Raw genomic sequence first — 12,378 nt, forward strand, 5'->3', positions numbered from 1 at the left:
TATGGTTTTGGGCTGCTCTAAGCTCCACTGGGGACCTTCTAATCTCTGCTGAACACAACATATACATAGTACACAGTTTTATCACAGGTGGTATTTTGTCTTAGAAAGCAACTGCTTTGGAGACAAGCCAGCTGAGAAAACCTACAACAACAAAGAATTTGCCTGTATTTGAAGGCTGTAGCACCATCTGACATGTGGACTAGAATCAGAACCAACTGAGCTGTGGGTTTGGAGGACAATCAAGTGTTCACACTGAGTGCTGGAATAAAAGAAAGATTCCCTGCAACAGCAAGATGTTTTATAATGTATTACTTGGACACAGATGCTGAATCCCATCAGATTTGAGGGTTTAGAATTGGGCTTGACATCTAACAAGTTCAGCAGAGAAGAGAAGCACAGACAAAGGCTAAAGATAATTAACAGGCAGTAAGGTTTCCATTGAGACAGTGAGTGTCACATTCAGGAAAAGTGCAGCTTTCAGTACTCACCTGTACACAATGAGCAGAACCAATGCCAGGAAACCCCCTTCATATACTCTTCTAGCTGTAGTGCTGGGTGACAAGTACCCAGCACAGAACTTCAGTAGTGTGTCCCAGGTGATTCCTAGAAGGAAGAGGTAGAAGTAGTCAGGAGCAATGCAGCGGCCAAAGAACAGAACTGCTATGTTCAGCCACAGAGCGCACTGACAAAGCTCTGTTAATACCAGAACTACAGGGATTGTTTTGTATTAGCAGAAGGTTCTTTTTCCCACCTTTCTGTTCAAGTAAATGCAAAAGAGATCTGGGCCCCAGCATGCTAACTAAGTTGGTACAAATTCACAAGAAAAAGGTGGGGGCAGCAAACAAAGGGAAGTACCTTGTATAAAAGCATATACAAGAACAGTTACACAGCAGAGAACAGGAATCATATCTCTAAATGTAAATGCCCTAAGCACTAGACATGACTGCATCTTCAAGGTAGTAACAAAAAAAGACTATTTGGCACTGCAAGCTGCTTTGTGGAAAAAAATTTTGAACTAGACAATGTTTGCAAGCACTTGGCACAAGAAAAAAATCTACTAAGAAAAATTATACCGTTTAGCCTGAAAATATTCCTCTTAACAGAATTTCACCTGTCTCCTTGCCTTGCCTTCTCCCAGACTTTAGTATTTACCTGTCAACATGCTGGAAAAAAGCATGGCAGGAAAGTAGTGGTGAAAGTAGAGAACGCGGCCCATCATAAAAAAAGGGAGGTAATGAAGGAGCCAGCCCAGCATGATCTGCCCTCCACCACACAGCACGACTCTGGACAGCTCTGGAACACAAACAGACTTTAGCAGAGAAAAACTCAGCTACAGATGCATTTGCAAGGCTTATCTCAGTAAGTAAACACAACAGGAATGACCTTTGCAGGAAGTCACGTACTGGTCTGAAATTGCTCCAAGCCTCTGCAACATCCTACCTACATTCTTCATGAACACACAAACATTTTTCAGGAGAACAGTTATCAGAAAAGATATACAATGACATAAGTCCCAAGGGAGTGAGAGGCGGTTGACTGTGTTCTACATTGAAACCGAACCTGCAGTCTCAGGACACACAGGAATTAAGTCATTCCAGTTTCTGATGTTTTTTACTCCCTCTTCAATGAGACTATGAGCCATTCAGATATTCACATCTGAACTTTCCAGCCTTTCTTGGAAAGAAATATTGCCTATCTTTCAGAGCCTGGGGGAAGGACTGAAAGCTCTGGTGTCTGCATGCAGCTTAGTCAATAACTTACTATGCAATAGTTTCACATCACATTTTAGAATTCAGTTCCCACAAAGAGATCTACAAGATGAAGCAACCATTGATGTAAACTGGAATGATCAAAGTATGACTTACTAGGGTTTGTGAAAAGCTCTATAACCCTGGCATGGAACATAACAAAGGATCATCATACCTCATTTCAAACATTTCACATTTCAAAATACCATGCATAGTATAGTAGTAGAGAGCACACGCAGAGCTTGAGAGCAGCGCCTTGATTCAACTAGTCTGTGGCTCTGATAGCCAATACAGGTAGCTTCTTGCAATATTTTTGTTGAAGATCTGTCCTGTTCACTAGTAAACTACTCGAGATACGAAGCTCCCACTCTCTTCCTTGAGGACACTGCTCAATAACCCAAGCTCAGTGGTACCCCATCCTTGGCACACAAACTGCCATTCACACATTTTTAGGGTGGCTTCAAGATGTATTTTCGGAAAGGAAGCCTGTTATCAGTAACCTAGGGGGGGCAAGTACCTCTACTAGAAAAAAACACCTTGGAAGCCTGAAAAAGAAAACAAGATAAGAACCATGGGACCAGTAGATTTCTGTATCAGGAAGGTTTCCCCGACATACATTTAATCACCTTCTCCTACTGATATGTCCAGATCAAATAGAGTTTTTCCAACAGATACATATGTGGTCATTTCTGAGCTGCAGTAATCAATGTAACTGAGAGCAACTGTAGCCAGCATTTTGACTCTTGGGCAGTTCATAAGCAACTCCTATGCTAGGTTTGACAATGACAGGCAGAGCTGGCACATGACTGACTAATTCAAGCTCTTGTCCCCTGCAAGAAGACAAGGTAGCAAAAGCCTACCGAGACTCATATCTTTGGATCACCTTAAGATGCCAGCTTATACCCAGACCAGCTCTGTAATCTCCAGGCAAAGGAGCAGTAAGACTTTTGAGGAGCCGCTGATAACATCTGCTGTCTGTAAGTGACTTCCAGAGCTCTTCTCTTCAGCTGAATAGGTGTCTCAAGGCCCATGCTGACATGAGGATTTCTGATCAAATTTTACAGTTTTAGGAAATTTGGCAGTTCATCAGGAATGATATGGCATGCAAAAAGCAAGATTTGTTCATCAGCATGATTAATTTCTTGTATGGAACCCTTTGTTAATATTCAGATCATTCAGTGCTACACTTTCAGAGCACTATATAGCTTAGTGTTTTGTACATACAGCTGCCTTGACAGTATTTTTGTTCAACTCCAGGGTTTCAATACAACATAAAAAAATCCTGTATCAGGAAACCAGGATGTTATAATACATATCCTACAGCACAGGTGGGATAGGAAGACTGAGCTCACCTTTTAGTTCAGATGTCAGCTGGACACCTCTCTTCAGGACCACTGCAGTGGAAACTGCTATCAGAAGATATAACCCAATAGTGACCAGATTTAGCCACCAAATCACCTACATAGGAAAAAAAGGGATATTGTGACTTAAGGCTGGACATGCGCACATGAAAGGAAATTAAAAGCTACAGGCAAGCATAAGAGTACAGTGAGAGACACTGTCCAAAGGGAGGAGGAGGAAGAGAATCAGTGTCACTGGCAAGAGTAAGCTAAAACTTGCTAAAGACATTGGCTTGGAACCTCCCGCTCCAACTTACCGGGTTTCCCAGCAAATAAACCCGATAATCAGTCTCATTGACACCAGAAAAACGCAGGCCCTGAGGAGACAGACCAGAAGGGGATAAATGGGTTTGCCTGAATCCATTTTGTATTTCGCACAGTGTCAAAGGTAAGATAAATTTGCATCCATGCAGCTCAGCTGCTACAAAATAAAGCTGACAGTATCTTGAATGCATTTAAGAGATGCTATGCTTCAAGAAGTACAGCAAAAGCACTTGAAAACAGAAAGGAAGGTGAATTGATCAATATACCTGGTAGTTGATGGGCCAGTGCCAAGGTTTGGATGTAACCTCATTGTCCTTTGGTTTGAGACCACTGTTTCCCTACAGATAAACAAGCAAGCAGTTATGCTGCGAAGCCTTCCCAGAAATGTCTGGATACACAAACACACATAAACGCTTCCTGAGTAAAGACTGTTTTTTGACTACATAAACAGATCACCTTCTGGAGATGGCCACAATGAGGACAATGAGTGTTTTAATATTATTGTGCTAACGAAAATGTTCTTTGGGTACTATTAGAGGAGTATCTTCTCACTATTCTCCAGCTTCTCTGTCACTGAGGGCGCACATTGCATAAGCAAGACGTTTGTTCATTAAGAGACTACTTTGACAGGTTTTCCTCCACTCTGAAATAACAGCCTCAGAAAGATTATTTCCATGGAAACTCATGCAGGTGCTTCCTTACCTGAGACAGCATTATCACTGGTTGCCGTGGAAATGCTTAGCATTAATAACATTTTGCTTGACTACCTTCTTTCTTTTAAGAATCTGAGAAGAGCTTTACAACTAGTAGCAAATAAAACCTTAGACCCCCCCTCCCCAAAACAGTAACTTCCAATTCTTCAGATGAACGATTGAGGAGCTGGATGCAGAAGGGCTGTGGCCAAGAACACAAAGAACAAGTACAGGCAAAGATCACAAAAGCAGTCACCTTGAAAATATTAATTCCAGCTCTTGTTTTATTTTTTCATATTCAGAGATAAACAGGGAAGAGGAAAGTAGAAAACACAGCACCTTGATGAATTTAAAAAAAAAATTAAAGCTTTCCATTTTCTGTTCAAACATTCATTGCTCTCTTCAGTGTCTGTTTAGCTAATTTTCCTGACCGATCAGAGTAATATCCCTCTGCTCACAAATATTAATTTAACTTTAAAGCCTTCCAATAGCATAGGGAAAACTTTCAACTCCCCTTTACAGAACTGAATTTCAGCAGGGGAGGGATTGCAAAACTAGGCTGTAGCTAGATCACACCAAAAGCAGAGTCAGGCATAAAGGCTACCAAACTTTGAGAAATTTTAGCTGCAATACCATCCCTTTTTTCATGTATAAATTCAAGTAGGTTGCTGAGGTATGTCAATTCTGCCCTAGCTTGCAGCCACCACCCAAATACCTCAGAAAATGCTTATTCTTTTTCATGCAAGAGAAAGGAGGAAGAAAATTATAATCCAGAACTAACAATACCCTACCCGGATCATAACCATGTGAGATTCTAGCAGAATTTCTGCAAAAGAGGGCTTCAAAACATCCAGGCTGATATTGGGCACTTTAGAAAAAGACAGAAAAATAGGTTAGAAGTCTGCATGGTTTACTTTCATTTGCTTCTTCCATAATAAACCAAACTATCTCCTCCCATGACAAATCTGTATTCTAAACATAGAGGCTTGCAGTCAAAAGTATCCCTCAGTGAATTTCACAACTGATGCACTCCTAGATTTCCTCCTTCACTTCCAGAAGCATGAGAAATACATAAAAGTCCATGAAATAAACATACTTGTATTCTAGCTGAAATTAGAGACATATTGTTCATAGGCTGCTGTTTATCTGTAAATGAGCCATGAGTGTGGGAGTGTAAAATGCACTGCAACAAAAAAGGCAATTCTACCAAGTCAACAGCCCAGGATTCCCTTTCCTCTGGTTTGCATACAGCCCCCCTCAAAGGATGAAGAACGCCAGTTTTTTTTAATAACTCAGAACTCAACCCAAGTCATCTGCAATTCATGGGGTGAAAATTATATTGAATAATTCAGGCATTATGAGGCTGTGACACATATCTAACCTCCTGGATGAGGCTGCAGAGCCCATCTGTCATAATTGGCAAACTTAGTTCTCTTCCCAGCCTCTGTCACAGTTCTACTATCTATTACTTGATGGTATGGCAAAGTCATTATTCAGCATGCCTCCTTGCCAGAGAAGGGAGAAAATACACCAGAACAGGATGGATTCTAACTTTAAAAAAAAATAATAAAAAAAAAAAATAAATATTTTCTTTAAAAAAGAAATAATTAAAATATAAACAACATACTCATATTGTATGTTGTAGAGCCTGAACTGCAGTGCCTATAAAACTTCCCACTTTTGTTATCCATGAAGATCTCAAAATCCTTAAAAAAAGACTTTATACATCTACTACACTTGAAGCTTTATCACAAGTTTACAGTACAGACAGTGAAGTAGAAAAAGGCTATGCATCTTCGAACAACCGGCCCCAGTTCAGCAAGTTTGGCTTGAGCTGAGAAAGAACACTCATATTTCAAACCCTGAATGCCGGTTCTTGCCATTTGATAGCACATCTCATCTTTTTAACAGCAAGCCAAGACACAGCCTCAAGAGGAAAAGGAAATAAATTACTTACATTTAGGGTTGATATGATCTTCAAAGTTCCAGAGGGAATTGGGACTCTCCTTCAGATATGGTGTGCAGGTGACTTCTACTTGTTCCCAGCCCCTGAGGAACAGCAGAGCAGTTACCTTCCACTCCACAAAAAACCACTTAGTATTTCCAGTTTCAACTGCTTTTGTCCCCATTTAGCTTCACGCTTTCCTGTAATACTTGCTATACCACTCAACCCCAGCAGCCTCATTCTTACACACTGTTACATGCTCTAAGCTCCATGTAGAAACCAAAACAGATTTGCAAGGAAGACAACATCAAAAAATCTACTATTTCAACCACATTTCTAACTTTCAGCATCTAAACTAAAAAACCTAGGTCCACACATAAGCAGTGTCATTTTTGAATGACGCATGTTGACAACTAGAAACTACTTCAAGTCAATCCTTAGTCTCCTTCCAGAAGAAAACCATTGTTAATTTAAATCAATCCATGCCTGTAGCAACTGTATTACAGAAACAAAAGAATTACTTTAGAGGGAACACCAACTATTCATTTAGTCTGTCACCCTGTTTCTAGCAGGTCACATCAAACACTTTGGGAGAAAGTCCATCAGACCTTGCAGTAATGCGACAGATTAATGAGGAATTTTCTACCAACCACCACTTAGAGGGCCTAACTCCACTAATTAATTAGCATTAACTAATCACCACTTAATTCTCTAAAAGACAGTGGTTACACCCCTTAAATTAAAAAAAAAAAATATATATATATAAATCAAATATTGTTTTAACCACCCATATCTGCAGTTAACAAGTAGTTTTTCCCCTCAGCTCTTAACGTCATCAATATTTTGCTGCAATAATTTCCATTCACAGGGTAAGTTTGTGTTAGAAGGGGGGAAATACCCGCTTTCTTGAATTCTGTTGACAGAGGCAGTGATTTTTATTTTCTTTTAACCAATCACATTATTACCCATAAGCCAAGTTTTACTGGTAGAAGTCTAAATGACACTTCTATTCCTGACCAGGCAGTCAGGAGAGGTATCTGCCTGCGCTCACTATGATTCAGCACCCACAGGATTCCTTAGAAGCCCTTTTTACCATAACACAGTGAAGGGAAACCTAAGATAGTAGCAATGAAGGCTGCTCTGGAAACAGAAGCATCGTGACCACACAGCCTGCTGCTTCAGGATTCATGTTAGCATCCCACACAATAGAGCTTTGCAGATACAGCAGCTTGCTCGGCACACTAGTCTGGATGTCTCTGCATATACAGTTTAATGACATAGATATATAATCCAAGAACATATTAAATCCCAACCCCTGCTAATAGCAGCTTGTTACCATTGCCCTTGCTTCAGATGCTGCATCCAAAAATGGCAGAATATCTTCAATCACAAAAGACACTACCAATAAAAAGAAATTTGGAAGATTATGGTATGGAACAGCACTAAATGCTCCAGTTTTTAGCAAGTTTTGTGAATTCCAAGGATAAAATTGACCTTGAAGAGCAGGTCTGTCATCCCCTTCTGGACTTACCAGATGACAAAAATCTATGGTCACGCCACTCTTGGATCTCTTAGTAAGGGATACTATTTTTCAGAGCTGTATACCTTCACTGTAACAGGCTGCATTATCCTAAACCAGAATCTGCCCCTCTGGTTCTACTTTTAGTACTTGCTAGTTACTTTTTAATTCTTTTAAAGATAAAGAAGGGAGGAAATGTGATTATTGCATAGTTTAGAAGTATCATTGAGCAAGGGAACATGTCAGCTCAAGGCCTTGCAAGGGATGGAGAGGGATTACAAGCTACTTGCCATTTTGGTAGAGTCTTTCCAGAAGAGCCCAATATGCACCCTGTGGCCACGTGGGTTAGTCGGACCTGACTCCGTAGAACCTTGATGAGCTTCCCAGTCTTTCTGCCCACCACTTCAATCCGCCAGAAATCATTGGAGTCTCCTGTTCCATTCTATTACGCAAACATAACACGGGAGAGGTAAAAAAAAAAAAAAAGAAAAGAAAAAGAAGTTAAAAAAAACCAAATGGAAGACACACAGGACTGAAGCATTGCAAACAGGAACTTCTGAAACTCTAATGGTGGCAAAGCTAAATAAAGGAGCCCAGGTTACCCTCACTCAAGACTTCACAGAAGAGATTCCTCGTCAGGAAGAGATGATTCTAGACATGAACAACTACTCACAAACACATTTTTATCTTGCTAACCTTACATTTTTTTTCTCCCAATTCATACTTGACTGTGGTTAAGAGTTACATTTTAAATAGAGGTAACTTGGCTGCTTCACAGAGGGGTTTAGGCAACAGCCCCTTGCATTTGGAAATTCAGCCCTCAAAGCAGATTTCATTTTCATGATGCAAAATCCTGTCATCATTCTGTCAAAAAAGGCACTTGTCTATGTGACAAGGCCAAATACATAAAATAATACTTGTCAGAGCAACTTCAAGGTTGCTCAGTTTGGCATTTATGCAGTTCAACACTGCCAAAGCCAGACTGGCAGCAAAAGCTTAAGTTATTTTCATGTCTGTGCTCACATTAAATAGACCTTAAATATGAGAGAAACTATTTCATGCTAAATCATTTTTTCCTCCGGTATAGTAGATGCACCTCTATCACCCTGACTAACAAATTAAGAAAGCAAGAATAAATCCCCTTGGCATGGTATTAACTCTCCCCAAAAGAAGGAGCTTTTGGTTTATCTTGCCATTCACTTACTATTCCATAGCCAGTGACCTGAAAATGCTTCCTTGTCAGGGGAGCCTCATGCTGGTGACTGTGAAGATTTCTAGAAGTTCTGTAATGAAATCGAAAGTCAAACCCTGGGGTTTATTTTTATGTCTCAGTAATTTGTTACAAGAACTTTGGTTTGAGCTATTCAGACAGCTGCCAGCGCTTTGACCACTGAATTCCAGACAAGGAGAGGGCAGGATACAGCCTTAAAGGCAATGGGGCCCACGCAGCGTAATGACTGCCTCCCACCCTGCCACTCTGAGCTTATGCTACACTGGACAATGCTGGAAAGGGAGAAGAGCATGACTAAATCCAATCCTCAAACAACATCCACCAGCTCCAAGTGGAAAATACATTGGTTTTTCTGAGGTTTATTTTTTGTAAATTAAGAGAAAAGGTGGGAGTAACAGTCCTGCTTTTGCAAGAAGCAAAACAAGATTCTGACCTCTCTTGATTATCAGTTTTGTTTTTAAGGGGGAAGATTGTACCATTTAGCCAGGCACATATTTACCAGGGGTAGAGAGGGGATCATTGGCCCCTGTTCGCACAAGCTGTACAGGCTGCAGAAAGCCTCTGGCCCCACAAGGGACTGCTAACCGAGGCAACCAGAAAAGCCTGGCCATATCCTGGTCAGTCCCTAATAAAGCCACTCAGACAATGAATCCCCAGTGCTAAAACCACAGCTGCAGCCAGCCTAGCCTTATCTGCACAAAACCCCTTTGCCCACACTGGATGAAGTTCATATGCAAAGAGACGGGAGCCATCTGCTGGATTTTTTCCTCAACACCACAGTTTCACGTCCCATTCTGGAAACCTAATGGAGACCTAACCAGTATTGCCTAATGAAGGTTTATCACCTTCATTATCATATATCTGGCTTTTTTTTTAATCTTAAAATCACTTTGAAAACCTAAGCAACGATTTGTGAACACACAACATTGAATGCAATATAACATGATTTCTAGGATTGCAGGTTTAGAGCTTCTGTTAAGAAATGAAAGCTGCAACAGCACAGAGCATTGTGGCACAGTGACATTAGACTACATGAAGATTAACTATCAAGTCACTAGGGTTCCCCTGCTTCCTCTCAGGAATTCCCTGAAAGGGAAGGCATCAGCCAACACTTTCATTTGAAGTGTTTCACTGCTGCGATTTCAGTGCTGTTGAGAACTTCAGTGGGTGGATACTGCCTGTGCACACAGGAACAGGACACTTGTGGTATGCTGACAAAACCCCCCCCACACACTCTGTTTGCCTAGAAAATCAGAGAGTGGGGACAAGCAACCAAATGACGGTTTTGAAATAGCTTCTCTGCAGAAGAGTTACCCTTAATATTGCAGCTCACATAGTTGAAAAAATCCCTCCGCTGCTTTCTAAGGAAGCTGTGTGGTTCCATTAGAAGTTTCCTGTTGAATGAACACCCTTCAAAACAAACCACAGAAGAAAGGTTCCAGAAACTCCACACTGGATACAGAAATACAGACACCTCTGTCACACAGCCTGCTTGTTCTGGCCTAACCATGTAGTCCCCAGCAGGAAAACCCTCCCACCGATTCTATTCAATCACACAGTCTCTTTCAATCCCAGAAATCAGCCTTACTCTTTATGCTCCAGACGAATAATATCTCCGTGTCTCACAAACTCCACAGGGCTCGAGGGGTCTGACAGATCTGCTGAAGGAAGGCAAATTAATCATATCAACGCACTGACAAACATATCAGGGTCTTAAAAAGTTTCTTCAGAATGCTCATGCCTCAAGCAGACAAACACAAAGCAAAATAATTTGTGTTGACTCTAAGCCTGGTGTAAACCACTGCTCTAGTTTAAAGACCAGCTCTGAGGACTACTCCTAAGAGCACGGCCCAGGCAGCACATTATGACCTTAAACAAAGAGCATTCCTTGTCAGACTACTGAAGATCAAAATGATACTTTTATTTCATGAATTATAAAATGACTCTAGCAACAGTAATTATATTTTTTCTACATCTAGCTTATTTGCATTTTTTATTTTTTAGACAGTTGTCGCTAATTTTTATATATACATGCCGCAAGTGAAGAAAGGAAACTATGCCAGACCGAATGTGCCTCAGCTACACTGTTATGATATTCTAAAACATGTGCATAGATCTTCATGTTCAGTACTCTATCTTGTCACAAGCACATACCTATGCAAATCAGTTGAACACAACACATCAGAATGTACCGGGACCCAACATCTCCGAACCCACAGCCACAGTAACAGATTGCACAAAATATTAACCGAGTTCAGTTTAATTTCCTCTCTTTTATTTGCAGTCCTGCCTCGCTGAAAAGTTGTCAATGCAACCTTCAGCTGAGAAAAGCTTATTTCATTCAGCTGTACAATCTGGAGAGAAACCAAAACCACAGTAGACACAAAAAGCATGGAGACAGATTCCCCTTGTTCTTCCTCCTCTCCTCCTCACATCCATGAAGGATATTTTGCCTTGGAGGGAACTCGGAATACTTAAGTGAAAAACTGAAGCAGCAGTTATAAAAGGCACTTCACTGGTACTTACCTGTATCTGAATTATGTTTCTTTATAATCCACAGGTTATTCAAATCTTTATGTAGGTAGGCAGTGACCTGAAAACATAGGATAATTTATTTTACCAAACAGAAAATGTTGGGGATAGCAGACACACATTTGCCAGCAAATCAAAGTTCCAAATGAATGCACCAGTAACAGAGAAATCCTGGGATGACTTTTATGACACTGTCCCCTAGAAAGTCAGTTAGTGGCCACTCCTTAACCCAGATCACACTTTCCATTCAGAGTATAGCTCGTACGTACAGGAGCACTACACTTAATGGCAGTTCACATGCACCCTGAGTAACAGCCTGCAACCACTCAGTTTGGCCTCCTCTCACCCTACTTCAGAGGCTCGTTCTACAACAACAGGGTATCCAAACCTGAACTTTTGGAAAAATCACTGACTGGTACCAGAAACAGGAGATTGAAACAGCACTGGCTTTACAGACAGGCAACACTGACAGGGCTTTATGACAACAGGCTGCCTGTGACAACCACAGTACTTCTGCCAAAACATCCAGAGAAGATAAGAAAGATTCAGGGATCAATTGTTAAAGCCGCACATGCTACCCAGCTAATCGTTACTGGCCTGCTAAACCTCAGACAAAGTAACTGCTCTCCTACTGCTACCATAGGCAGAGAAGACCATCTGGCCTCAGGGTGCTGTTCTTGAGCGCAACCTTCCCAAACAGCAAGACGAACTGTGCCCACTCTGCTCGCTCTCCTCTCCCATAAGCAGAAGCCCTGCTCTGTGGGACCCTAGCCCAGTCCCAAACCCAGGCCTCCAACTCAAGTGAGAGCAGATGGCCCAGTGGTTGGGTGAGGGGCCAAACATACAGGAGTGTCTGATTGTGAGAGAAAAGGGAGAGCTGGAGGTGGAACCTTATACCTTGAAGTCATATTATCAAGAGAGGAGGGGAAGGAGGCAGTAGAGAGATCAATGCCTCCATCTTTTCATCCCTAAATGTCCTCCAAGTTCTAAATTCCTTTCCCCTCTCTATAGCCCCCAAACTCTCCCAGCCCCAGGGCAGGGAACACA

At 41.3% G+C, this 12,378-nt stretch overlaps 1 protein-coding gene across 3 annotated transcripts in view; it reads right to left on the reverse strand.

Moving 5' to 3' along the window:
* The window catches only part of POMT2 (protein O-mannosyltransferase 2), a 30,839-nt gene that overhangs the window by 6,242 nt on the left and 12,219 nt on the right, over positions 1-12,378 (reverse strand). For 2 of the 3 annotated variants that reach the window (XM_054068435.1, XM_054068433.1), the window contains exons 10-20: positions 11,326-11,392; positions 10,388-10,460; positions 8,773-8,851; positions 7,859-8,010; positions 6,062-6,153; positions 4,896-4,972; positions 3,679-3,750; positions 3,406-3,465; positions 3,101-3,206; positions 1,153-1,293; positions 489-603 (exon numbers count right to left, since the gene is read on the reverse strand). In XM_054068435.1, coding sequence (XP_053924410.1) covers positions 489-603; positions 1,153-1,293; positions 3,101-3,206; positions 3,406-3,465; positions 3,679-3,750; positions 4,896-4,972; positions 6,062-6,153; positions 7,859-8,010; positions 8,773-8,851; positions 10,388-10,460; positions 11,326-11,392 — 1,034 coding nt within the window. The remainder of the gene's footprint in view (positions 1-488; positions 604-1,152; positions 1,294-3,100; positions 3,207-3,405; positions 3,466-3,678; positions 3,751-4,895; positions 4,973-6,061; positions 6,154-7,858; positions 8,011-8,772; positions 8,852-10,387; positions 10,461-11,325; positions 11,393-12,378) is intronic. The other variant, XM_054068434.1, reaches the window with a different exon arrangement.

Source organism: Cuculus canorus, chromosome 5 (assembly GCF_017976375.1).
Source record: "Cuculus canorus isolate bCucCan1 chromosome 5, bCucCan1.pri, whole genome shotgun sequence".
Lineage (NCBI taxonomy): Eukaryota > Metazoa > Chordata > Aves > Cuculiformes > Cuculidae > Cuculus > Cuculus canorus.